Source organism: Pteropus medius, unplaced genomic scaffold (genome assembly GCF_902729225.1).
Source record: "Pteropus medius unplaced genomic scaffold, Ma_sr-lr_union100, whole genome shotgun sequence".
Lineage (NCBI taxonomy): Eukaryota > Metazoa > Chordata > Mammalia > Chiroptera > Pteropodidae > Pteropus > Pteropus medius.
In genome coordinates this window covers 29,483,979-29,511,655 of record NW_024351730.1, presented here as the reverse complement: position 1 = coordinate 29,511,655, position 27,677 = coordinate 29,483,979, and the positions used below count along the sequence as shown (strand labels likewise).

Here is a 27,677-nt window from a genome sequence, read left to right as displayed (position 1 = left end):
AGAAAGGTTAAAATTTTTTCAAGGAATATAGTCCAAGTACTTCTAGACAGTTACACAAATATTTGATATAGGATGAGTAAAGATGCAGTTATACAGCAGCAGCATTAGAGCGGTTTGCCCTTTTCCCCCAAAGCTTGATATTTATCCAGTATGGTTAGTATACTTCCTTTTCTTTCTGCTGCTGCTTCCCTTACCCACATGGGCTTCTGTACTTCTTAATAAGCAACATAATAGACCTTGTCAAACAATCAGAAAGTTCTGAAGAATTCTAATTAGTTATGAGATTTGTAATCTTTTCCCTTTATCACTACTTAAAAGTTCTTTGTTGACAGAGACAACTCTCCCCCTTGTCTTTTAGCGTTAGAGTACTTCTGATCATTGGAAACCTTGTCTAATAACAAAAGCATTACATACCAAGCACCGCATAACCAGTTTTGGAATGTATTAAGGTATGACCCTTTCCATATCCGGCCTGATGGTGAGAAGACATCTGCAAGTTAGCATAAAGTAACCTGTGCAAAGTAGATAAACAATATCCTTGAAATTATCTTTGTTATGGATTTTTTCCAATCTTAATAAATTTGGAGGTGTAATCTGTTCTACATGAAAGAATTGAAATGAATAGAAATGTGTATGTATTATGTGTTTTTAAAAATGGGGCATGCAACGAAAACCTTATCACTAGAGCATAAGTTGAAAATAAAAATTTATAAATGTCCAATGATTAAACTTTTTCCACTGCTGTTCACATCATGATTTGTTGTGATTAATGTATGTGGATGAGGACATAATGGAAAAGAAATTGCGAGGCTTACAGATACGTAGTTTTTGTATATTGATTTACCTGTACATGTTTTTCCTTTTAGGTGTAAAATCGAAGGGTGTTTTTCTTAGAAAATATTTGTCTGATTTATCTGATCAGGAATTCAAAGATGTGTATAATAAGGTAAGAGGTTTACATATTTATTAGTCTCGATAAAACACAAAAACTGAGCAAAATTGATATTTGAGCATAATTTGGATTCTGTACTCAGAGTTTTTTCCTTACTTTTTCAGCTTCCAAAGATAACATAAATGTGACTTTAAAGGTAATATAATTTTTCGAATCAATAGATTGAATTAAGAATAAGCCATTGGTTGGGTTGGGAGAAGAACTTTTAACCTTAATAGTCATCTTTTCTTAAAAATAAGATGGCATAATCCTTTCAGCCCCTGAAATTCTTAGAGATTATATGTTCCAGATTTAAATCAGCTGAACTGTTGGATATTCTATAAATACCCTTCGATATGCCCAGTAGGTGACCATCCTTTAACTTAAGCTTTGTTCATGAATAGTAGATAGGCAGGTGGTTGGAAGCTGGGAATCTCAAACCTAAACCAAGTTAATCTGTCGTTAATTAGGCATGTTGTCTTGGGGTGTTTCTCAAATTTGAGTAATATAAAGGGAAAAAAAAATTGTGGCTACTTAATGTTGATTTAAGTTATTTTTCTATTAAATTTCTACAAACATAAACATTGATATAAACTTGTTTATGGTTCTTAATGAAAAGATTTACAAAATAAATACATTTAAGAACAAAACTAAAACATTAATGGGATGGATGCTACTGTTTTACAGCAGTAAACATGGTCCTGGTTGCTATGGAATGCATCATAAAAACATATAGTCTTGGTGATGATTGTAAAGTTTTGCAATCTGGGCAACACAAAAGTTGTCCAGAAATTAACCCTTTTGCAAACCTCAAGATTATTTAAATGAGGAGAAGAGGCCTAAATTCTCAAAAGAATACCTTTGGACTCTACAAATTCTAATTTGAATAATTCTGTATTACATTATTCCCAAACATTCTTCTAGCTCCAGTGAGTAATGCAGTCTTGGAATTACCATTCCTTTAAGAAGTTTCAGTTTTTATTTGATCTAGGATTAGGCTTGGCTAATAGTTAACTAAATTGGATTAATAATTGACTATTTGTGAACTAATACATGTTTTTCTTTTCAGATACAGGTAGTCCTTACTTTGTACCATTCCAACATGCATGAATATCAGTTTTCAGTGTAAATAACACCAATTCAACAACATGGTTGAAATTTCAGTTACCACAATATTAACTGAATTGTTGCATAAACTTTTTTGCTAGCTCTTTATTGTACAAATCATAATGCAAATCAAAGATGTGCATCATGATCATTTACCAGTTCTATCACTTCTTTCAAACTCTGTTGGTGATTGGTCACTGAACATCTATTAGTTCACACACAGATAGAATAGTTGTATTGTATGCAACATTTTATAGAAATAGATAAAACCAAAAGAGGGAATTGGTCAACAAAGATGACAGCAGCAAAGAAACGAAAAGTGATAAAACTGAAAATGAAATTGGATATGGTTAGATTTGAAAATGGTGACAGCAAAGCAAAGATAGAACGAGACCAAGGCCTACATGAAACTACAGGTTAAGTTGTACTAGGAACAGAAAGGCACTTATAGTTGAAATGGAAGATTTACTTCTACTTTGGATTAAAGACTATAATCAAAAATAATTCCCAATCAGTTTGGCTAGCATTTAGGCCAATGCATCGAAGTTAGAAGGCATTGAAGGCAATGGTAAATTCAGGGAGACTGAAAAGAATATTTTACTGCCAGTAAAGGCTAGTTTCATTATTTTAGAAGTCTGCATGAATTCATCAACATTATCTGGTGAAACTGCAAGCTCAGGTGAGGAGGCTACTGTGAAATTTGCATCCAGATTCCAAGAATTATAGGAATTCTCGGCGGTCCTGGCTTCGTACAACAGTGCAAAAACTTTGCAGGATTTGGATGGAATGTAAATGCAATTATAGAAGATGTCAATGACCATGGGAATGTCAACAGTGCCTTGATTCAAGACGTAAGTCTAGATATACAGCCAGAGGAACTTAATGCAAACATAGTTATAAGTGAAGAAAGTTGTGTCATAAAGGATGAACTCTCAGAGGAAGTGATGCAGAGGAAAACTTCACATTAAAGGAATTCTCAAGAGATATTGCATGCTGTTGAAAGCACAAAGGATAAAATTTTGGAAGTTGATCTAAACTTAGGAGTATGATGATTTGCCACGGCATAGAAAAGATGCTCACTCTTTATGGTAAATTATATGAGAAGAAAGCAAGCCCTGTTCTAACTACTCTTGATACATTTTTATAAAGAAATAAAACACTACAATTTTCAAAGTTTCTAATGTTTTAGATATTTTACTATTTTTTTACACTTATAACCTACATCGAGAGTTTTTAATGTTTCGACAAATTTTAAGGTCACAATAGATTGTTAATCCCATAGATTAAGATTACACAGTTTGAGCTTGCATAGTCAAAGTGAGAACTGCTTGCACTTAAAACAAGGAGTCTTTCTGATTCACCAAATATAAATATATCAAGTCTAGAAACAGCTATATTTGAGCCTTACAATAACCAGTTATAGTTGACATTTTTCATATTGCCTTTGTACATTACTGCAGGGCTTTAAAATAATTTATAATACTGAATGTCTCAAATTTTGACTCCATTTGTAGGCCAATCCTGTCTAATGGAACAGTATTTGACAAAGGACCAAATCCTGTAAAGGACCATATAGTAAATATTTTAGGTTTTGCAGGCCATCTGATCTCTGTAGGAACCACTCAACTTTGCCATTGTAGCACCAAAATGGCCATAATCAATATATAAACAATTGAACAGGGCTGTGTTCTGTTGACCTTAAAGAGCCAGATATTTCTCCAGCAAAATGAGCTTATTTGGGAACTACCAAGATTTGCAGTTTGGGACATTTCAATCTAATGGCAAACCAGCACAAGTCTATAGAACAAAGAAGAATATAGAGGAAGGTGGGGAGTTCATAGGGGCTATTCTAAACAAAACAATTTGCAGTATGGTGGCTTTTTACTAGCTGAGTGATTGCTAGGGAGGAGGAGATCCTACTTCATCTGGCGTAGTAGAGTAAAAACATCTTCCTGTTGGAAAGTACCTCTCTTCCTGTTTGGAGTAATTATGAGTGGTAGGTAGATTAATCTTCACAGTTACAATAAAACTTTATGAACACTTAAATTTGGATTTCATAACTTTCTCATGTCATGAAATACTTTTGCTCACAAAATTTTTTCTTCACAAATTATTTTTCTTAGTTCATAGGGCCTTACAAAAGGGTTGGGAATAGGGAGGTTTGTAGTTTGACTTATGTAGTAGGAACATGTGGTTATATTGTATGCTTGTTTTTCCACTGCAAAGGCACCTGCTTTAATAGGATTACCTTTGATACAGGAAGAAAGATTGCTTTTTAAATTTACAGGATCCAGCTCCCTTGTCAGTTCTATTATCAGAAAACGTGATTTTGATAACAATAGTAAAACTGGAATCACAAGAATCACACCTCCAAAAGCTAACATTTGAAGAGCGCTGGCTGCGCCGATCACTTCTGAGCACAATAGGCATTGCTGAGCACAATAGGCATTGCCTCAGTCCATCCTTACAAACCTACGTCCCCACTTTGCAAACCACAGAGGAGACTCCACCTAAGAATGGGCACAGCCTAGGTCAGAGGAGGTCTCACCCATGCCACCTGCCCTGGGATGCTGGTCTATTGCTGGCCTCAACCCCTTTGGCTAACTGGGGGGGTGGCAAAACCGCCCAGTGGTTACAAGTGTGGCCTCTGGAGCTGGACAGCAATTCTTCCAACCCCAGCTCTTCTATTACTACCCCAATTTTCCTCTAGCTCTTTAAGTGTTTCCTTACCTGTAGAATCATAATGGCGATAAACACTAATTTTTTGCAGATTCCTTCTAACGTGTTGGACATGGTTCCAAAACTTCCTCTTGTAGGAACTCTTAATGGGGATACGAGAATCTCCCTCACATGGGAGTGTCTGTACAGTGCCCAAAGCCCCACCTGGCACAAAGTGCTCAATAAATGCCAGCTTTAACTGAGAAGCCAGTCTGGCTCTGTGAGCACTGGGGTCCCTCCTTTGGCTCTGCTAAGTCTTTACAGCACTGGCACACAGAAGGCACTTGGTCAACCTCAGTGGTTGACTACAAAACCAAAGTTCAGACTCTACAAATGCCATCAGTCCCCGGAGAAGAGCAGCTGGATCATTAGGAAGCTCCAGTGGTGGGTGCTTCTGAGTCCCATGGTATTAGCTAGCTACACAATGCTGCTACTGCTCTCATCCTCTGATGTGCCGAGGCCTGCTGATCATGAGGTCCACCACCAAATTCAGTTGCCGGATATGAGCATCCCTCCCCCTAGTGTTCTTCCAGACTCAGCAACTTCTGCTAGATTGAGAGGATGGATACTTCACCTTCACAGCAACATTCTTGGTGTCAGTTTGAGGAACCAGTCCTTTCCCCATGTGATCATATGTCAAATGCACGGCAGGTCTGTCTCCTCTAGCACGACTCAGCCCACTGCTTCCACTTCCAGGTTGTCCAGGGGCCACAGCAGGTCTTGGTGCCACAGTGGGGAGAGTAGCTTGTGTGGCAGCTTGGTATGCTTGGGATCCAGCTTAAGAAGCACAGAGAAGAGGTAGAGGAAGCTCTGCATGCAGGCAGTCCGCTTCCTCTTGCCCACCCTGTCCTGGCACAGGAAGCTGAACTCGGTCAGTATGCTGCTTGACAGGCCTGGCGACACTGAGTGTAGTAGTACCAGGGATGGGTCCATGGAGACCCGTGACAGCCGCCTGCAGATGGGCGTGGGGGTGCCTAGACCTGGTCTTCCATGGGCGTCCTCCCTGCTGCCACTCCTGGCGTCAGCCAGCTGCCCTCTCACCAGCCCAGGTCTATGGCTTGGTTCTCTCTTCATACGCCCCACCGCCTACCTGCACCACTGGAAGTCTGCCTCTCAGGATTGTATTAAGTGATACCAAAGAATGTAACCACTGCTTGAGTCACTGAATTTTGGGAAAGTTGTTCTTATAAGCCCTTTTTTCACACCAATGCACACTTCTAGGTAGTAGGGAGTTCAGTGTTTTCTGTTGACTCAAACAATGGTCTCACTTTCAAGTCTGGTTATTGGCACCTCTTTAGGTAAAACTAGTCTTTGCAGATATAAAAGTGGAAGACTTTTTAGAACACTGGAAATTAGCTCTTGTAGCCTAAGTAATCTGCTTGAAATGGTTCAGTCCCACAGAAATAAACTTGCTTTTTAGATGGAAGCATAAGACACTAAAAGGGTGTTGGAAAGAGTGCAGTGAGAGTACAAAAATGTGCCTACTCTCTAGCACTTAAATAGGAATGTGTGCCACACACACAAAAGAAGGGGTGCTATGGAAAGTAACCTCACAGTGTTCAGATCTAAATTCCTAACTGGGTAGGTCGTGGTGGGTGGTCCTGACCCAGGCATATGACTTTGTTAGTAAAGTATCTTTCCCATAAGCAAGGCTTATCCCTTGTTCTTATGCATCTAGGTTAACATACCTTTGAAATAAATCTTAACCACCTTCAAGAAAGCACATAATCTTGTTAACTATCCTGTAATCCAATCCCCACCTTGCTTTTTGTCTTCCTTTCAAATGCATAATGGAAGCTGCAAAATTGTTATTCTGTGGGGCATTTGAGATCTTGCTCCCCGGCATAGGTCATCAGTTTGGCTCAAGCAAACTTATAAAAATTCTCTACAGGTTCGGACATTTCTTATGTCGACAGCCATATTTTACTTTTTGTGTACAAGAAAGAAACATTACTTCCAATGAAGGCACTTAGAAAAGGCATTAGGAAGGAGCTAGTTTGACTCCTGTGTAGTAGGAAGAGAACTGGTCTATAAATTGGGAGAACTAGGTTGAATACAGATTCTGGTACTTTAGTGATTTTTCTCAGGCTTTACTTTCTTCACTAGAAAACAATTGCCTCCTAACCTAAAAACAACATCCAAGCAACCTACTTAGATACCAAGCTCTGGAGAAAACTAACAAAGTTTCACTAACTGAGGGCAAATGCTAATAGATCTCAAATAGTACCATAGGACACTAACTGGAATACTTTACACACAATGCCTCTTTGGAGGAACAAACAAATCAAGTGTGTCTACAACAGCCTTTGGGTGTGACCAGATGGGTTAATTTTAAAGAAGTTCCAAAACGCAATACTGTAAAACCAAGTAAGTAATTTTAAGGACCCAGTCACAAATTACCATTACTACATTAAGGCCCTCGCAGCCCCGTTTTCACGTGATTTCTCTGGTGTTGACAGTCGCGGGGGCTGTTGACGTCTCAGGACTACTGCTTTGTGTCGTTCCTGCGAACCGCCTCTCAGAAGGGGCCCCTAGCCTCCCAAACGGAGAAGCGGACCCACTCCCTCACCAGCCCTGCCCTGCCCGGTTCTCCCAGCCACCGCTCCCGGAAGTGCCATGAGCGTCGCTGCCTGGAGTGGGTGGAGCCAAGCATCGCTTCCGGAAGTGCCGTGAGGGTCGCTGTCTGAAGTGGGTGGAGCCAAGCATCGCTCCCGGAAGCTCGCTGGCCGGCTGGGCGGGGCTGCGGCTGCCACGTTGAAGCGGAACGTGGAGGTGGCCCTGGGCCGGGAGGAGGGGCGGCGGCGAATGCTGGAAGAGTCTGACGGGCGCCGAGCTAACGCAGGAACCGGTAGCCTGGGGTCCTCGCTAGGTGTGTCCACTCTGTTCCTTCCTATCCTCTTCGCCAGCCCTTAGGCCTTGAGGTAGAGTACGGGCCAAAGTTCTCCCGGCCTCGGTCTCCGCTCGTCTCCACCGGCCTGCGGCCGGGTCTCCGGTGGCGGCGCGCCCCTGTGTTGGTTTCGGGCCCGGCGGGACAACGCCTGGCGTCACGGCTGCTTTGGGTATCGCGCCGGTTCAAATCCGCCGTCGTTTCCACGGCTGAACAGGAGTTCCCCTGAGGCTTGCGACAGGGTGCCCTGCTTGGGCCGGTAACCGGGGTCTGGGGTTAGGAGACCTTGACAGCCTTCCTTGTGCACAAAGAGGTGCGGTCTCCAAGGGCGAGGGAAGGAAACAAACCTCAGGATTACTTTGGTTGACTTTAGTTTGGTTAGGAGTTTTTGCTTGTATTTTAACTATTGCCAGGTTGAAAGGTTCCTAGATTTTAACTAAAGGCTACTGTCATTTAACCAGAATTAGATTATTTTAAAGGCAGTGATCGCCAGTTGCAGCCTTTACCTCGAAAGAAGTCTCATAAATTGTGTGTTTTTGCTAATAAATTACACGATGGTAAATTACGGGGCAGGTGTAAAATAAATCAAATATTTTCTGGGCTTGTGGGCATTGTAAACTTTTATGTCTGCTCAAGGAACTTATTTTGCATAGGTCTCTCTGAAGTTGCATTGATGGTCTGTGATGAAATTTTTCTTCCTAAACTGCCTTTTCTAAGTTTAGAAAACTGAAATTTGATTGTCTTTGTTGGCAACTGTAACTAATTGATAATTAGAACTTCATCCTTGTATCCTACTATCCTACGTTTTCTGTATAGACCGATGTTCTAGAGGTGGCTAAAATTTACCCATCTTTTATTAGTGGTTCTTCTGTGCTCCTTGTTTCTCATTGTCTCATAATTACAGCTCTGGGAAAGGTTTGTAGACTCTAAACATTTATTTGAGATTTGGAATGGATTGAGAACTATACTGCTTAATTTTATATAGAGTCTTCTCTAAAACAACATAAGAATACAAAGAAATCCGTAAACTGTAAAGAGCAGTGATTCTTAACCTTTTGGAATTCCACTCCCTTTTGAGGACCTGAAAAGCACTGAATCATCTTCCTAAAAAAATGCACACGCATATAGGATTTTCTGTATAATTTCATGAGGTTTGCCAGTCCTAAGTTAAAAACTCTTGTAAGGTGATATTATAAAATTGATTTTTGCATTGTTTTTAGAAACGTCATTCTTAGGTTAATTTCAGCTCAAAAAGTTTTATTTATTAGACTCCAGATAAGTATGACACCATTTAGTTCTGTAACCAGAGCACAGTGGCTCTTCGATTTGGTTATGGTTGAGTGAGATGAGCATAGAGCATTGATAACACTAAATAAGTCCTGTAGAGCAGATGTGCCCATTGATAATGAGATATATTGCTCTCACAAGATGAATTTTTGCTAAAGGCAATAATAGCTAGGGATTGTATTCTTAGTTTGGGAGTCAAAATTTCCAATTCTGTTACCTCCTTCACGTTTTACTTTCTGAGATATGGCTCTATGTATAGCATTGTAAGGTGATTTTTTTTTTTTTTTTAGAAAATAGTACTGTTGGGTTTTAGAATTGTTTCACAAAATTATCATTTAGAAAATGAGCAGAAAGAAAAAGTTTCCACTTAACTGCATGCAGTTATGGAGAGAAAGTTGGATGAAAAAATGAGTTCTAGGCTGGAACATAAATTCTCTTCAGTAGATGTATTAAAGATTTGCTGGGATAAACATTTTAAATTGTTACTTTTGTAACAACTCATTTATGGGTATTTATTTACTACCTGCCAGGTACTATTCTTAGCACTATGTGTAATACCACATTTAATTTTTTTCAACAACCCTATGGTATCCATACTTTTATTATACATATTTTACCAAGTGAGTAGCCAAAATACACATAGGTAAAGTTACATGCCTCAAGTTATAGGATATGGTGGGGCTGGGATTTAAACTGAGGGTGTTGGCTCTAAATTCCATACTCTTAACTGCTGTGTTATAGATATTATCCTGTAGATGGCATATGGAACAAGCCACTGTCTTCACACCTTTTTATATTTTCAGAATGATTATGTTCCGTGTAAAATAGTCTTGAATTAATTGAATGAAAAAGTCTGCATACTGTGAATTCTAATTACATATAATATTGAAAGAAAATTACATGAAGCTTTTAAAGCAATTTTACTTGGGAAGAACGCATAGTTTAATCTAAGACTTGTTTGTATTTTCAAGAATATTAGTTACAGCTAATGAATGATCATTTATAAGAGAAGGAAAGATATATACATCCTGATGAAACAGTATTTCCATAGCATTCTTAGTAGTTTTGAGAATGATTACAATAGGTAGATTATGGTAGTCTTGTTTAGATTTAGATCATACAATATAGTTCCAGGCCATTGTTGTATAGGTTTTTTTTTTTTTTCTTTTTTAATTTGTTTTGTGTTTACAGATGGTATTGAAGCCTTGGGTTCAGTACAGGTTAATATGCAGAACTGCTTCTGATGGAACATTGAGTACTAAGACAAAAAATAGACTTTTATAAATCCTTTGAATTCCCACTTAACCATTTTATGTTTTTGCAAGTTCATATCTTTCTCTTTCATTAAATGTTACACATTAACCAAGTGTTCATGAATTAGGTAGCTGTTGATGTACCTTTGCTCTTAGAGTTACTGTGATTCAGTTGAGTTTTTTAAAAGAAAATATATAGCTCTTTTGTTTTCACTTTTAGAAATTATTCTAAAGGCATTTTATAAAATCTCTTTTCCTCCCTAACAATACTTTGCCCTATTTATATATGTGAGAGAGAGAGAGTGTGTGTGTGTGTATATATACATTTTTTTTTTTTTAGGCGAGGCAACCCTTGGTTTACCTCACAGATTGAAAGGACATTGTCAGCTTACAATCCCTTATTTTTTTTTATTTTTTATTTTTTACGCCTACAGCATCTGGTCTTTCTAGGCGGTCTCACATCCAAGTACTAACCAGGCCTGACCCTGCTTAGCTTCCGAGATCAGACGGTATCAGCTTGTTCAGGGTAGCATGGCCATAGCCCCCTATTTTTTAAATAAGAAAAGATCTCTCAAAACAGTAAAGAATTTAAAACTTTAATGTTTTACCTGAAATTGGCTTTTCTACCACATCAGTCTATTTGAATTCCTCTAAAGGTAAATATTCAAAGTCAAACAAACAAAACTTTTGTGTACCTCACCCTGTGCTAAGTAATTTTGAGTCCCAAAAGGGTAAAACTTGTATTACTTGTTTTGAAAAAAGACTGTCTAGCTAGTGAGGCAAGATAATATATAAAACTAAAAAGGTAAAAAGGGAGTGGGAAAATATGTAAACAATATGTACTGATAGAATGTTATAAAGTTTTGTTAAGATACAATAAAACATTTTATTATAAAATGCTTAAAGTGTGGTACAGACAAATATAAACAGTTAAGAGTTTATTTAGATCAGCATGGATTGGATCCTTAGGGCAGTTTTCATGAAGAAGCTACAACTTGGATTTGACAGTTGGCTGAGAGGAAGAAGGCATTTCATATAAAGAAAATGGGCTTTTTCACTTAGAAAATTGGGAGTTTTTTCTTCAGAATCTTAGGAAATTAGATGTGTAGTTTTCTTGATTAAGCTCATGATAGTAATAATTTTAAAAAGTAGTTAGCATGTTAAAACACTTAATAACCTATGTATTAAGCATTGTGTTTTGCCCTCTATAAAATACATTATCTCATTTAAATCTCTCAGCATCCCATGAGGTAGTCACTCTTATCTCCATTTTACAAATGTAGAAACTGGGACTCAGAGAGGTTAAATAATGTGTCCAAGGTATCATAAGTAGAAGAGCCAATATTCAAATTGAAGATTGAATTTAGAGGCCCCGCTTTTAATCATGAGTGATTCAATGTAATCTACTTTCACTTAACCTAGCACAGTTTATAAAATACATTTCTTCTCATAATTTCATTATGCATCATAGTTTTTACCATTATTTCTTCTAAATGTTAATATTTCTTCGATGACTAAATAGAATATCTGAACTTGTTGAAGTAAGTAGGAGCTTGGATTCGAGCTAAACTTTTTTTTTAATTTATGCCTACAGCACCTGGTCTTCCTAGGTAGTCTCCCATCCAAGTACTAACCAGGACCGACCCTGCTTAGCTTCCGAGATCAGACATCAGGCTTGTTAAGGGTGGCATGGCCATAGATCATGAACTGTGGCTCCACTGAGGCGTGAACCCAGGACCTTCTGCGTATAAAGCAGACATGCTAACCGCTGTCCTTGAGCTAAACTTCTGAGTTCAAATCTTGACTCTGCCTCTTGCTGGCATGTTTAAATTATTTAATCTTTCTATGCCTTAATTTTATCATCTATAAAATATTTAAGTGTAACAGTTCGAACCTGTGACTCAGGGCATATTGTTAGTCTAAGGTCCTCTTAAGGCGACTAGTAGAGGGTGAACTTCATTTAGAGCTGAGTAAGAGAACTGGCAGAAGTACTGTTGCAGAGCGTTGAGTGTATTTATAGCTAAACGAAACAAAAGTGGGAATTAGGAAGGAAGAATAAAAGTACATGTTAAATATCTGACAATGTAGGAATTGGTTATAAAACTTTTAAAAATTAAGAGAACTGGGAAGTATAAAATTGGAGGTAGAATAAATTTGGGGACTGCCTCATCTGTAATGGCTGGAAGTCAAAGGACATCATTTAAAGCTGACCAATTAGTTAGTAGAAGTATAAGCATACTTAACAGTACAAAGGTAAACACAGAAAGATAATACTATTGACTGTAACCGTGTAGTGCAAGAGGGTCAGTATGATTACACAAGCTAATTTCTTTAGTGCTCATAGTTATTGTGTAAAGAAGTAGAGGGTAAATAGTATTAAACAAAATTATTTAAAATTATGATTATAAGATAGAACCAGAAACAGAACAAAAATACAAATCATCCTAATTATCTGAAAAATTATAAATACACAAAAAGAAAATAACAGTGAAAGTATTTTTAAGTATAAAACCAAACATAGCAAAGTAAGATAGAACTAGGAGCAACCATATCTGTCATATCAATACATTTTAAATGGCTTTATTAGCCTATTGAAAAGATTTTCAAATTGAATCACCCAGCAAAGTCTGATATTTTTTCCTTTTTTCTTTTTTTGCTGTATTCAAGGCAGCCAGTGAAAACAGTGGTTCAAAAGTTGAAACGGCACAAGTATATACATAAAGGCAAATAAACAGAAAACTAGGATGTTGGTCTTAACATGAGACAAAGTGGAATTCAGGCCCAAAGGCATTATTTAAGACTAAGAAAAATACTTCATAAAGCGAAAATGTGTATTTGAAAGTGAACATTTAACATTATGAATATCTTTCTACTAAATAAATATGTATTAAATAACGAAGTAACTTTCATAAAGCAAGTTTCAGGAGATACCAAGAGAAATAGGCATAAATACATTAGTGGTAAAAGCATTTTAATTCTTGGTCCAAGACAGATCAAATGGGGGGAAAAAATAGGGATATGGAAGACCTAAAATAAGTAATAGGATAGATTCGATGAATATATATTGAACTTGACCCTGAAAACAGAGCACCCCTTTTATTAGGTCTCATGGACCATTCACAGAAGCACCTATATATGCTCCAAAGAAAACTTCAATAACTCTCATAAAGGAAAAATAGTATAGAAAAATCACAATGTAGCAAAAATAAAGGCTTCTCTACTTGAATATTAAATTCAAACAATTCTTGGATCAGTGGAGAATACAAATGAAAATTGTAGACTGTATAGACGACCATAGTAATGAAAACACTAGGGAATTCTAACTTACCAAAAATGACCTTTGAAGTAGATTAGTTTCCATGGAAGAAATGGAGAAAATTACCAAAGAATAAACTCCCCCCAGAAGTACCAGAACATAGAAAAAGAAAGAAAACTCCCACATTTTTTTGTGAAGCAAGTAAAACATTGATATCAAAACCTGACAAAGATTGCACAAAAGAAGAAAACACAAAAGAATAAATCTCACTTATGACTATAAAAGCAAAACTCTTTTAAACAAATGGGATCTAGCAGCACATTAGGATAATACATCATGATCAAGAGAAGTTAATTCAGAGTATGAGAAGATGGTTCACTATTAGGAAATCTATTAGTATAATTTGTTTTATTGATAGGCCAAAGGTGAAAAATCGTATGAGCATCTCCAGTTATCTAATGAAAAGCATTTGGCAAAATTCAACACTGAATTTTTATAAATAGTATTCAATAAAACAGTAGTCAATGGCTATTTCCTTACATTATGTATACATATCTGTAAATACATATGTGTATCTCAAATCCCAGTCATGCTTAATGGTGATAGACTAGTCTTTCCCACCACAGAAAGGAACAAGGCAAGACATCTCACTGTTATCACTACTGTTTGACATGGTACTACAAATACTAGCCAACTCAGACAAGAGAAAGAAATTTAGAGAAATAACAAATTTAGAGAAGAAACAAGAAGGTAACTGTCACTGTTAGCATGTGATATGGGTGAATATATGGAAGACCCAACAGAATCTACTGAAAAATTACTCCAAAAAGAGAATTCGATAAGATAGCAGGATACAAAATTAATATTAAATCATTAACCTTCATACAACAATGAGAAGAAGATGGGCAATATCATAGGGAAAAAAAGTCACATTTACAAGCAAACTGAAAGATGAAATACTTAGGAATAAGCAAACCCAATATGTCAAAAAAATACTGAAAGATTTAAAAAAAAGACTTAAAAGATGCTATGGTCTCAATAGGAAGTCTCAGCATTAATGTTGAATTCTCCATAAATTAATTATTTGATGCAGATTCAATAAAAATTATTTTTTTCTGGAATTGACCAAAAAACTATTCTAATTTATGTAGCAAAATAAACAGTAATAACAAGGAAAACAGGGTGAGTGGAAAGCAGTGGATAGGGGTTATTGAAATTATACGCACATAAAGCCTCAGTATGTATGTATGTATGTATGTATGTATTTATTTATTTACTTTTTTTTTTTTTAAACACCTCCAGCACCTGATATTCCTAGGTAGTCTCCCATCCAAGTACTAACCAGGCCTGATCCTGCTTAACTTCCAAGATCAGACAGGATTGGGTACATTCAGGGTGGCATGGCCGTAGACAAGCCTCAGTATTTAAAACAGTGTAGTGTCTAGCATGTAAATAAATAACAAATGGAAATCCAGAAATAAACCTAAGTATATATAGGAATAGAAATCCTAATTTATATCTTAATACCAACAGGAATATAAACCTTAATATTAAATCTAGAAATAAACCTAAATACAGAAATTTAGTACATTAATAAGATATCTGAAATTAGTAGGAAAAGACTTTAATAAATGGCTTTGGAGTAATAAAAGAATAAACTTTGAACATTCATTGTATACTAGTATATACTCCACATGAGTCAAAATTTAAAGAATAAGCCATAAATGAATTCACTAGAAGAAAAAGGGTGAATTTCTTCTTCATCTTGGCATGCAGAAAGCCTTTCTAATCAAAATTTAGAATCCATTTTTTTTAAAGTGATAAATTTGACTATAAAAATGGTACATTCATACAATGGAATATTTTTCAGTGCTAAAAAGAAATGAACTATGAAGTCACAAAAAGACATGGAGGAACCTTAAATGCCTATTGATAAGTGAAAAAAGCCAATCTGAAAAAGTTATATATTGTATGATTATAACTGACATTTTGGAAAAGGCAAAACTATGGAGACAGTGAAAAAGTAGTGGTTCCTCGGAGGGAGGGAGGAGAGAGAGAGGAAGAAAGGGATAACTAGGTGGAGCACAGAGAATTTCTAGGGCAGGGTAACTTGTGAATGATGCTGTGATGGTGGATACATGTCATTATACATTTGTCAAAACCCACTGAATGTACAACACAAAGAGTGAACCCCAATGTGAACTATGGACTTTGGGTTTTAATGTGTCAGTGTTGATTTCATTGATTATAACAAATGTACCACTGTGGTGCAGGATTTTGATGGTAGGAGAGGTTGCGGTTGAGGGAGTGGGAGGGAGGTATGTGGGAACTTTATATAATTTTCACTCAATTTTTTGTGAACCTAAAACTATTCTAATAAAAATCTTAAAAAAATAAAATAAAAATCCCTTTTGTTAGAGAATCACAATCAAAATAAAAATCTGGTGAAAGGTAAAAATATATAAGCAAAATCAAGAGATAGTTTGGTAACCTAATAGAAAAATAGACAAGTGATACAAGAATAGACAGAAAAGGTGACAGAGAAAGACATATGGATGACCCATAACCATTTAAAAAAGATGATCAATGTTATTTATAGTATGAGAAATGCAAATTAGCTAACAGAGCCAACATTTTTTCACTTATCAATCATGTTGGTAAAAATCTAAAAGTGTTACCAAAAAAAAAAGTCTCTGGTAAGGCCGTAGGGCAGCAGCTGTAATTAATTAATTACTCTTGGAAATGTGAACAGGTACATTGCCATGGAGGGAAACATGGCAGTATCCCTCAAAAGTAAAGTGGCATTTATCTTTTAACCCAGCAGTTTTACTTCTGGAAATTCATAGCTATTCTTGCCCATGAATGAAACGATACGTACATATAGCCATTTATTTCAGCATGGTTTGCAAAGATTAGAAACAACTCAGATGTCATCTATAGTGGACTAAGTAATTAAATTATGGATTATGGTACATTTTACAGTGGAATACTATGCCATGTGAATGCGTTTATGTAAAATAACATTTTTTTTTTTTAACCTATAGCACAATACTTCCTGAGTTTTTCTACCAAAGTAACTTTAACAGAGAGAATATGTAAACTAGTATAGAGGATTGTAGTAACCAGTTTTTAAAAAATTTCTGCTTTATCTTTAAAATCTGTATGCTTACTATATTATTCTGTAGTAAAGTCTATTTTTAATGTAAAATTAATTTTAAAAACTTATCATTGAGTGATCCTGCTCCAGGAAGATGCACTTTTTTATGTGCCTTCTCTTACTCCTGATACATTTCTACTTCTGAGAAGCATATAGTGAAGCAAGTTTTTTCCAGACTGATTTTTCAGATGAAGGACTATAATCTGTGAACAATCAGAATAGTCTTATATTTATTTGTCTCAAAATAATTTAACACATTTCTCTTCTAATATTGAACATTCTCAACATGATACGTAATTTGATTTATTGATATTCAGGCATTACTAATGAGGTAGTGGTTTGTCCATTATATTTCTCTGTTACATATACATGTTCAATATATGTCTATGTAAAATATTCTCTTTAGCAGGATGAAGTTAAAGGAAGTAGATCTTACGGCCATGCAGGCATGGAGCCCTGCCCAGAATCATCCCATTTACCTAGCTACAGGTAAGTTCAACAGAGAAAACAGTACAGTCACCAAATTTCTTTTCCACATCTGACTTATTCATACCTGTTTCTTTAAGATTCAGTTAAAGCTTCATCTCTAGAAAGCATCTCTTCCCTGGCAGGATACTTCCCTTCTTCCTACCATCTGAGTTCAGTGACCTTCCTCTGTCCATCATAGCATTAATCATGATATAATATCTTCACCACTTCATAAGAATTTTGTTTTATCTTTTTTGTTTTATCTTTATTCCTCCAGTATTAAGCATGATAACATATGAAAATAGTTAATAAATATCAATTTAAGTGAATGAACAATTGTTATGCTAGCATTTATATATATATATATAAATTTATATATATAAAGTTGGAGTTATATCATTAGTGACTCTGCACAGATATAGTAAATCACGGCACTGTTTTTGCAGAAAGTTTCAAAAATATCTACAGGCTTAAAAAATTGTCTGCACTACCTGCTCTTAACAAATATCATCTCTGAGCCCTGTGTTAGGATCTCATTGCTATAGTAATTTAAACATTTCAGTGGCATATGTGCTGAGATTTCAGCCACTAATACAGCACTCATGAGTGAGATAATTGAAAAACATGCATTTAATTTCTATTTTGTATGGTTTTCTCTGAGTCTTTTATTTTTGCATGCGTAGTTACCGTAAATGTATTTTCTGTAGGAACATCTGCTCAGCAGTTGGATGCAACATTTAGTACTAATGCTTCCCTTGAGATATTTGAATTAGACCTTTCTGATCCATCCTTGGATATGAAATCTTGTGCCACTTTCTCTTCTTCTCACAGGTATGAGATTCAACCTTAAATTTACATAATGATATTTAATTATATGTTGTGATCGATGCCTACTTTGTTTAAAAATATGCTATTAGAAACTGCAAAGAATACCATCAATGATATGAAATATTTTGTGAAAAAATATGAGTGAATTTCTATGGAAAAAGAGTCTATGTCAACTGATTTTTTTTTTTTTATTGTCGACTGTTATGTGTAGGACAGGAAGGAAAGGATCTAGTTTCTAGTATTCTTTTCCTTATGATACATATAGTAGAGTTACTTTCTTTTAACTCCTTTATCTTACCTGTTTACAAAAAGAGAGGCATGACTAGAAAAAAGTAGTTAGTTGGATATGACCATTAAGACATTAATAGTGATTATCTCAAAATGGTAGGTTGTTTTAATTTTTTTCTTGTACTTAACCTAGATATGAAAGTACATTTCACAGAGAATTTTACTAACATGATTCCTGATACAGTAGATATTTGGATCAACTTTTCAATCGCTGTTTACTCCTTGTAATGCAGAGAAAGTACACTTTCATTTGAGTAGTAACATTGCTTTTTTGCCTCAGTAGCTTGGCAGATTTTGGTGAAGAGATTGTACCTTAGCTAACATAATACAGCTCAAATCGTGGAGTCTTAAGGGACCACTCATATTCTTCAGAGCTCTTCCATTGTGATGTGAATCCCAGATACTTTTTGTCTAGCAGTTTTTCTACTCACCACCATCTCATTGTCTGTCATCATATACCTCCATGCCACTTTAATATTTCATCTCCATGTCAAATCATAATCTTTTATTCTCCACTAGTTAGGGGTACTTGTCATAATAGACATAATTTTGATGTCACTTTTCTACTGTCAGAATACACTATTTTTTCTTAAAAAATGACAGATCACTCCCTTTACTAACAGACCACTTGTTGGTGAGTACTTCTGTAATGAAATAGAGTTAAGGAAATGGTTAAGGAACTCTATTTTGCAGATGAACCAGAAGCAGCTTAGGAAGATTAAGTAACTTCCCCAGGGTCTCACAGTTTCTGAATGGTAAAACCATTTAAAAGCCCGTATCTTTTGACATGTGTAATCACACTATATTACCTTTACAAAAGAGTTTTTTTATTCTTTAAGATTACAAAATCAAATATGCACATACGAGTATAAATAAAAACTAAAATGCCATTTCACCAAATCTTGCAGTTGTCAGGAATAGAAGAGAAGCAATGTTTTAATTTCAAATTCTTTTCTACATTTATTTGATTTCAAAAATGAGTTATTTTACCTATTTTCTCTTACAGGTACCACAAGTTGATTTGGGGTCCTCATAAGGTGGATTCCAAGGGAAATATCTCTGGAGTTCTGATTGCAGGTGGTGAAAATGGAAATATTATTCTTTATGATCCTTCTAAAATTATAGCTGGAGACAAGGAAGTAGTGATTGCCCAGAATGACAAACATACCGGCCCAGTGAGAGCCTTGGATGTGAACATTTTCCAGGTTAGACTTTTGACATTTATTCATAATTCTTGAGACATGTGCTGCTTATGTGAAATAAGTATATGAATCTACTATGCCTAAGTCTTGGAACCAAAAGCTAAAAATATGTGCCTTTGTAGGTTGATGAGTGAATATATTTGTTTGAGGAATGAAGGATTCACACTTGGGTTCAGGATAGGTAATACTAACTCCATGATCTGGCTGATGGGTTTAATTTAGAGAAGTCTGGATATATCACCGCATCTGACTGGACGTTTTTTAAATGGTAGGAACCCCAAAGATTGGAAACCTTGCCTTTTAAAAATTTGTGCTTGTTCAGCATTAGGTTGGTGCTGTGGTGCCTGGGTTAATCCACTGTTTTACTAATTGAGAAATTTTGTGGTTTTGTGACAAAGAGATTACTCCTCTATCAAATAATTAGAAATATACACAAATAGTGCAAATTTAATTAATAGGCATTTAAGGAATCTTTCTACTGTTGCCATCATAAATATTACTAAATGTTAATTATATAAATGTGTAGGTTAATAAATATCTTCAATTAATAGGATACTAGAGTATAACAACCAAAAAATAAATATTATCTTAAGAAAGTTTAGTTATTTTTCTTGTATTACAAGTAGATACTTAGAATATAAAAATATAAAACCCAAACTTCCTAATTTCTACTGTTTTTGATATCTCTTCTGTAGAAAACTAGTTCCTTTGTTAATTGAATTAAACAGCTACTGATTTTTTGGTTAGTGTCCTGTAGATTATAAGTGGCTATTACCATATAATTCCTCTGTTTTCGTAGTTGTATGTTGATCAGAGAGGAATTTATGAGAGTGAACAATAAAGGATGAAGGTTGATACACAAAGCTCATTTTAGGGTCTTTTTGACTGTAAAAGTATGCAACAGAGATAACCTATAAATATTGCTACCTGAAACAAGGTTGAGTGTAAATGCGGTAGAATTACATAAGGATTTAAGACAAGAGATTTTACTAGCCCTATCTTGATCTGGCTCTAGAAGCTGGCTTTGCAGTATCCTGAGATAGATACTATTATTTTAGGATTCATTTATTTGTCTGAAAACAATAATTGCTGACTTGTTTCTGTCTCTTACAATCAGATCTCTTTCCAGAGATGCAAAACCACAAATGATAATCTCCGAATGGTTGCATGATTGTTTTAAGAATTTATCCATGTAATTATTTTTTAATGTCTTGTATTAAAATGTCAGTACACATATTATCTTTTTAAGTTAAATAGAATTTTATAATACGTTTCTCTAAAAACACATATAAATTTTAGATTGTTATGTATATTATGTAGGAATTCCTACATTTTGCTTTTTTAATTAAATAGAAAAATTGTATGTCCTAAAACTGACAGGTCTTTTGTAAATGCTGTTTAGTTATTAATTATTTCTTATTGCAGACTAATCTGGTAGCCTCTGGTGCTAATGAATCTGAAATCTACATTTGGGATCTAAACAATTTTACAGCTCCAATGACACCAGGAGCCAAAACACAGGTATTACATTAATTTTGGTATAATCAAAAGAACAAAATCGGTTCTACACTTAAATTATTTCAGTTTTTCACACAAAATAGACTTTTTAAAAATCAATGTTTATTTGTATTTTTTTTTTTCATAATTTATGAAGCAATCCTCTCAATAAGTCTACTAGACCTATAGTACCCACCTGGTACTATACATAGCTATTACAATATTATTGACTATATTCCCTATGCTATACTTACATCCCCATGACTGTTTTGTAACTACCAATTTATACTTCTTAATCCTTCACCCTTTTTCAGCCAGAGGGAGACAAATACCATATGATCTCACTTATGTGTGGAATCAAAAAAAAAATAAAAACAAAAACAGACTCTTAGATACAGAGAACAAACTGATGGTTGACAGATGGGAGGAGGATTGAGGGGGGCTGGGTGAAAAAGATAAAATCAATGTTTAGATGTCATTGATTTTCCTTCAGTGTAGTAGTCTTAATAAATATGTTTTTTCAAAGTATCAGTTGAAGTCCTTCAACAACAAATATTTTTTCAGTGCCTGCCATCTGCCAGAGACTGATGTACTAGACGTACAGTAGTGAATAAAACAGATAGGTTTTCTTAGATATGTTGAAAACTTAGGAATGTAAAGCAAATTTGTGAATGAATAGATCAAATTTTTAAGTAATCCATTTTTAAAAAAGAAAGATTTTGTAGTTAAACTTGATTATAATTAAGAAATAGATTTTAATAGTTTATTCCTTATAGCCCCCAGAAGATATCAGCTGCATTGCGTGGAACAGACAAGTTCAGCATATTTTAGCATCAGCCAGTCCCAGTGGCCGGGCCACTGTATGGGATCTTAGAAAAAATGAACCTATCATTAAAGTCAGCGATCATAGTAACAGGGTAAGTATATGATTGATTTGTGATGAACACGTATTTCTGCTGTAGGTATTCTTATATTGTTTGTCAGACTTGGCAACAAATCAGATTTCTAAAAAGTCAAATCATATCTTGGACTAATCATGTTGGAATGAGAGGAGTTTTCCTTGAGGAAAATAATAAAATTCCCAATAAACTATATTGACTATTATTAATGATGAGAGATTGGTTAATCAAGGGGCTTATTCCATGATGCACTGGTTGTTTTGCTTTGCTCGTTGTTTCAAAGCATTACAACAATTTTTTAATTCATCTTTGGCTTTTTCTAGAATATACAGATTTTTCCTGCTAGTAATTTTATGGCTGTGAACATGTAGTTTCTAAACTCTTGGCTTCAACTCTTCCAATCAAATACTGTAAAGTGAGCTAATATTCTTCTCTCACTTGCCCAGTGCACATTAAGTTTTGACCTTACAAATTTCTTAATATTGTTTCATCATTTGCTATAAGATAATTTAGACACAGTTAAGGTCTTATTTTTGTTAGTTTTTAAGTACTTGGTATGGTTTTACATTTTCAAAAACAAGTTCGCATAAATCAGAGTACATGTATAATTTTAAAATAACAGTAACAACAAAAAGCTATTTAGAAACTTTTCTTCAGGGTATTATTTTTCAATGACTCGGGAGTTTTAAAACAAATTTCAGTGGAATAAAGCATACAGTAAGCATTTTAGTCATCTTCTAGAATACTTCTAAATAATTCTCAATGTTAATTTATCCCCCGGTGAAAATTTAATTGGTAGTTGTTGCTTTAGACAGTCTCTCTTGATTTTTCTGATAAAAATAGAAGGTATGGATTTTCTTTGTTATTAAAATCTTTCTTTATTTTTATTTTTCCAAAAGTTAAATTTTAAACTTACATAAAACTCTCCTCCTAGTTACTATTTTGACAGGAAAACATATTTTTGGCATAGAATTATTTTGGCTCAGAATGATTTTATACATCAGATAGCTGGATGAATTGAAAACATTTAAATTTTTCACTTTTAAGACTACTGTTTAATACTGTTTAATAAAATTTAATAGTTTTAGAAGGTTGGTTTTTAAATAAACTAAGCCTGTGCTGATATGTTCTACTGTTTGTTTCAACAAAGGCATATTCCTTACGGTCATTTTGGCTTTTTGTAAGGTAATATGATTGATAAAATGTGAGCCTTAACTATCTGCAGATGCATTGCTCTGGGTTGGCGTGGCATCCTGATGTTGCTACTCAGATGGTCCTTGCATCTGAAGATGATAGGTTACCAGTGATCCAGATGTGGGATCTTCGCTTTGCCTCCTCTCCACTTCATGTCCTGGAAAACCATGCCAGGTATCATGTTGCTCTTCCAAGGAACTTGATTTGTTTATTTTTTAAAACATATTTACTTACTACTTGAATTATCAGATGATTTTTATTCAGTTAGGGAATCTACTTTGTCTCTATCTTGTATAAATATAAATGGTTAGTTTTTATTTAAAGTACTAGTCATCTGATTTTCTCTAGCCAGATCATATCATAACAACATGAAAATGTGTAGCAGATTTTTCACTACTTATTTCAAGTAATAATAGATCAAATTTCAGTATATCACAACAGTTTGGGACGAATCTTGACATTATACAATTTGCTTTTTATTAGGGTCATCATACTTAGTCTTTCATGACATTCAATGTCAAGCAGCAGTTGAAAAGTTTGTTTTATTTCTAAGTTTTTATTTCAATTTAAAAGCAAACATTTTTGAAAAATTAGGTGGTTCATTCTGCTTTCAATTTTAATAAATGTGAGGATGCTCTCAAATGATGAGTTTTCTCATGTTAGTTTTAGTAGCATTAAATTTAATTAGTAATTTAGCAAATTTCCTGTCATTGATATTCAAATACCTAGAGAGTTTATATACATTCTTTCAATGTTTTTAAACAAGAGATAAGTAATGTTGGGCTTTTTTTCTTTTTTCCTAATTAGGGATATATAAACTAAAAGTTTAGATCCCCTTTTCCCCTGTGTAGTGGATTTACACACTAAGAAGTCTTAAAGTTGTGACCTCTCTTTGAGCTTCTTATAAAGGAGAAGAGAGTCTGGTCAAAATGTAATCCTATTCAGATGATGTGCTTCAGTCAGCTTTCTGGTAAAGAAGGGGTGATTCTGAGAAGTTTTAATATTTTTCTCATGTTAGATAAGGTTTTATTTATTCATTTAACACATACTTATTGAACATTACTCCATCAAGTACTGTACTGGGATTCAGTAATGTAATAGACAAAAATCCATGCCCTGAAGGAGCTTACATTGTAGTGAGAAGATAACTAACACTTATATAACATGTAAAGTGTGCAAGCACTTTAAATGTTAGCTTGATTAATCCTTATAACCTCTGGTGTAGATACTATTATCTCCTTTTACAGATTGGAAATTGAAGCTCAGCAAGGTTAAACTTGGCCTGGGTCACATAACTAGTCAGGTGCTGACTTCCAGTCCACACATTCTGGTCTCAGAGTCGTGCTCTTAACACTATATTCTACTGCCAATTTTAAGAATGATCATAATTTGGCAAGACAAAACCATACAGGGTGTCAGGAGCAGATCAACTTTTCTATCCTCAATTTTTCTCCCTCTAATAAATGCAAGAGTTGGATTATATGACCTTTAAGGTCCCTTCCAAAAAAAAAAAAAAAGTCCCTTCCAGTTCTGCAATTCTGTGATTTGTTTTTTAATACTCAGAATCGAAATGTTCTTTAAAATGTGATATTAAATATGATACAGATTTTTAAGAAGGCATTCTTGACATGCCTTGGAATTCTTGACATGCATGATTGGATTCTAAAGGGGAAAGGCAGTTATAAAAAATACATTATTGATGCAATTGAGGAAATTTAAATATGGACTGTATATCTTAAAGTATTGCTTATAAATAATAAGTATATTCAGTATATTATTATGGTAATATAAGAGAATATTCTTTTCCCTGGAGCTGAGTACATGGGTGATGTGTTATGATATCAGCAATAAATTCTCAAATGGTCAATCAGTGTATATGTAGAGAGAGAGACGGAGACAGCGACAGTAAAGTAAATGTGGTCAAATTGATTAATCTAAGTGAGGGGTATAAGGGTATATACATCAATCAAACTGCCTTATAATATTTTAACTTTTTAAAAATAAACTGTTGGAAATGAAAGTCATTCTTAAGCAATTTGGGTCATTTTCCTATACCATAATTTCCTGATTCTGAGATGATTTAGATGTTAAGAAATATCAAAAACAGCTTTTTGGGGAAAGAAAAACACCATTAAATATACACTGATAATGAAGCTTATCTTTATTTTGGAAATTTAAAAAAACTATCTTAGAACTACTGTAACATTTTCAGGAGAATTGAGGTATAGTGATTTGTATGTTTTTAAGAAATATGCAAACATAATTCTAATTTTTAATATTTTTCTAGTATCTAGCTTTTTCTAGTATCCAGTATTTTCTAGTAGTATTTCTAGTATCTGGTATTTAAATTCTAGTTTCTAGTATTTTTCTTCATGGTACGTGGAGTATTAACTTTCTATCTCTAAACAAAAAAGGCATGATGTAGAAAAGACAAACTGTTAATATTTTTTTCTGGATGGTGGGATACAGGGGATTTTTATTTTCTTTATTCTAATGTGAATTTTCAGAACATTTACCAAAAATGTTGCTTTTGTAATACTTAGATAAAAAAAATCAAAAGTTATTAAAACACAAAAAGAACTGTAAAAATCAGATTTTTCATATTTAGATCTATAATACTTCTTTATGAGACAAATTTAAAATTTTTTCTTTTAATTAAAAATATTTCATATGCTAGGTCTCATAACAAGCTAGAAAATGTAAACAAAAAGTAGAAAATATGAATAGTTAAATTTCCTACTCATCCAGAGATAAACATTTTTTTTAATTTTCAATCCAGGTTAATTTTCAATATTATTTTAGTTTCAGATATACAGCATAGTGGCAGACATTTGTTTAATTTACAAAGTCATAGGTAAAACATTTTATTGTGCATATCTTTATATATATATATAGCCCCACTTATGCAAATGTTTAATTATATATTTTTATGCAAATTAATACACATAGTTGACCATTTTTTATGAATTGTGAGCACCATATAACACTAAGAAATAGATGTCTACAAAATATTTTTTAAATTAAATTGTTTATTCATGTGACATTGGTTAATGTGTCTCAACTATATAATTCTGTAATACATCATCTGTATATTGCATTGTATGCTCACCACCCAAAGTCTCGTCACCATATATTTGGCCCCCTTAACCCTCTTCATCCTCCCCACTCTCCTTCCCCTCTGGTAACCAGCATACTGTTGTCTGTGTCTATGAGCTTATTTGTTTTTGTTTGTCTATAACATAATTTTTAACTACACATTTTCTCATCTAAAGATGACTTGTAATTTATTATTACATAGTTCATGTCGTTGGGCATTTGTTTTTAGTTTTTGCTATCATACACTGCACATTATACAGAATATCTTTGTAATGATCAAAGAGCATACACATTACTCACTTGCTTCCGGAAAGATAACATGAAATTATTCTTCTATTAGCAGCCCCTAAAGTTTAGACAGAAATAATTTGGAGATTTGGTGTTTTCAAGATTAAAAATTTCTCCATCTCTTTGTGTTTTTTATAAGGGGAATTTTAGCAATTGCTTGGAGCATGGCAGATCCTGAATTGTTGCTCAGCTGTGGAAAAGATGCTAAGATTCTCTGCTCCAACCCAAACACAGGAGAGGTATGGGGAGGAAATGGTCTTCAAACTATAGCTATCATAATATTTTAACTGAATAAGAAATTTTCCATATGGGTTCTTTAGTGCATTTTTACAGTTAAGTACATCCTTAGATGTCCTAGATGGAGGTATGTGTAAAGTGTTAATCTAGCAGATACTTTTATCAGAAATATCTAAGCTCAGCTGTTTCATCTGGGAAAATCAGTCATTGAAATAGTATATTTGAAACTAGTAGTCACCCCATAAGGTGTTTACCTAGATTCAGAAATACTTAGTTTGATTTATTTAACATGTAGATTTTGGAAATCAGTGCCTTCAGAGTAGGAGTGTTCAAAGTTTGGGTCTTTTTCCTGTTTTACTATTCTTGAAATTCCTCTTTGACTTTTGGAAATCAGTACATATAGGTTTTTAATGTCTCTTCTGAACTATCTAGCAAGAATGTAATGCTTATAATATGTTTTCATGTTCTACCCATAGAAATTTGGATGTAGGAAATTTAACTTTATTAAATATAAATGTTATATAAATGTAATTTTATTTGCTTTGGGTTGTGGACTAAAAATTTCTTTTAACTATTTTTATTATTTTTAATAGTTAATGATTTTCCTCTCTTTTAGTATTGGACAAGAGACCACAGATTTTAATTATAGCATTTAAATATTTACCTTTTCTAAATTTTTAGATTAATGAAAGTGTTTTGCTAGTTACCATGATGGAATGTTCGTAAAAATAAAATGTCTTGAATAGGTTTTAATCTATAATATTAAAATAAAAACACTTTTGTTGTTCGATTTGTGATTTCAAGTCTTCAGATACAGTGATGTCTGTAAGAATTTAGTAACATTAAAGTTATAGTAGACAAGAGAAAAAATTAATAAGTTTTACCTCACATGATTTGTAGACCAAATAATAAGTCTTGCATTTTACACTGTGCCTTCGCAGGTGAGTTCAAAATTCATGGAAATTACGGTTCTAATATTCTCAGTTATGTAATTTAATATAATGAATTTTTGCATATGATTAGTTTTGTATGCTTGGATTTTTTTTAGTGCAACTAAAAAAATTTAGTAGACTTTTATTCAAGT

The 27,677-nt window shown here is 34.2% G+C and overlaps 1 protein-coding gene, 1 long non-coding RNA gene and 2 pseudogenes across 22 annotated transcripts in view; 1 reads left to right on the top strand and 3 right to left on the bottom strand.

The window, feature by feature from the left end:
• Nucleotides 1-2,393: 2,393 nt before the first annotated feature.
• On the bottom strand, nucleotides 2,394-7,426 carry LOC120588282 (uncharacterized). Its single transcript, XR_005649215.1, has 2 exons — nucleotides 7,157-7,426; nucleotides 2,394-5,533 (listed from the first exon to the last, which is right to left on the bottom strand). It is a non-coding gene; the product is annotated as an uncharacterized LOC120588282 (long non-coding RNA).
• A 59-nt stretch (nucleotides 7,427-7,485) lies between these two features.
• Nucleotides 7,486-27,677, top strand: part of SEC31A (SEC31 homolog A, COPII component) — a 61,315-nt gene continuing 41,123 nt past the window's right edge. For 7 of the 21 annotated variants that reach the window (XM_039845586.1, XM_039845583.1, XM_039845579.1 and 4 more), the window contains exons 1-8: nucleotides 7,489-7,625; nucleotides 17,003-17,085; nucleotides 17,772-17,895; nucleotides 19,187-19,385; nucleotides 20,808-20,903; nucleotides 21,656-21,796; nucleotides 23,004-23,146; nucleotides 26,496-26,595. In XM_039845586.1, the coding sequence (XP_039701520.1) occupies nucleotides 17,007-17,085; nucleotides 17,772-17,895; nucleotides 19,187-19,385; nucleotides 20,808-20,903; nucleotides 21,656-21,796; nucleotides 23,004-23,146; nucleotides 26,496-26,595 (882 nt within the window). In that variant the 5' untranslated portion in view covers nucleotides 7,489-7,625; nucleotides 17,003-17,006. Of the gene's footprint in view, nucleotides 7,678-17,002; nucleotides 17,086-17,771; nucleotides 17,896-19,186; nucleotides 19,386-20,807; nucleotides 20,904-21,655; nucleotides 21,797-23,003; nucleotides 23,147-26,495; nucleotides 26,596-27,677 lie in introns of all 21 variants that reach the window. The other 14 variants (XM_039845594.1, XM_039845592.1, XM_039845593.1 and 11 more) reach the window with 6 other exon arrangements.
• LOC120588638 (uncharacterized) lies at nucleotides 11,769-11,884 on the bottom strand (annotated as a pseudogene).
• On the bottom strand, nucleotides 14,733-14,851 carry LOC120588485 (uncharacterized; annotated as a pseudogene).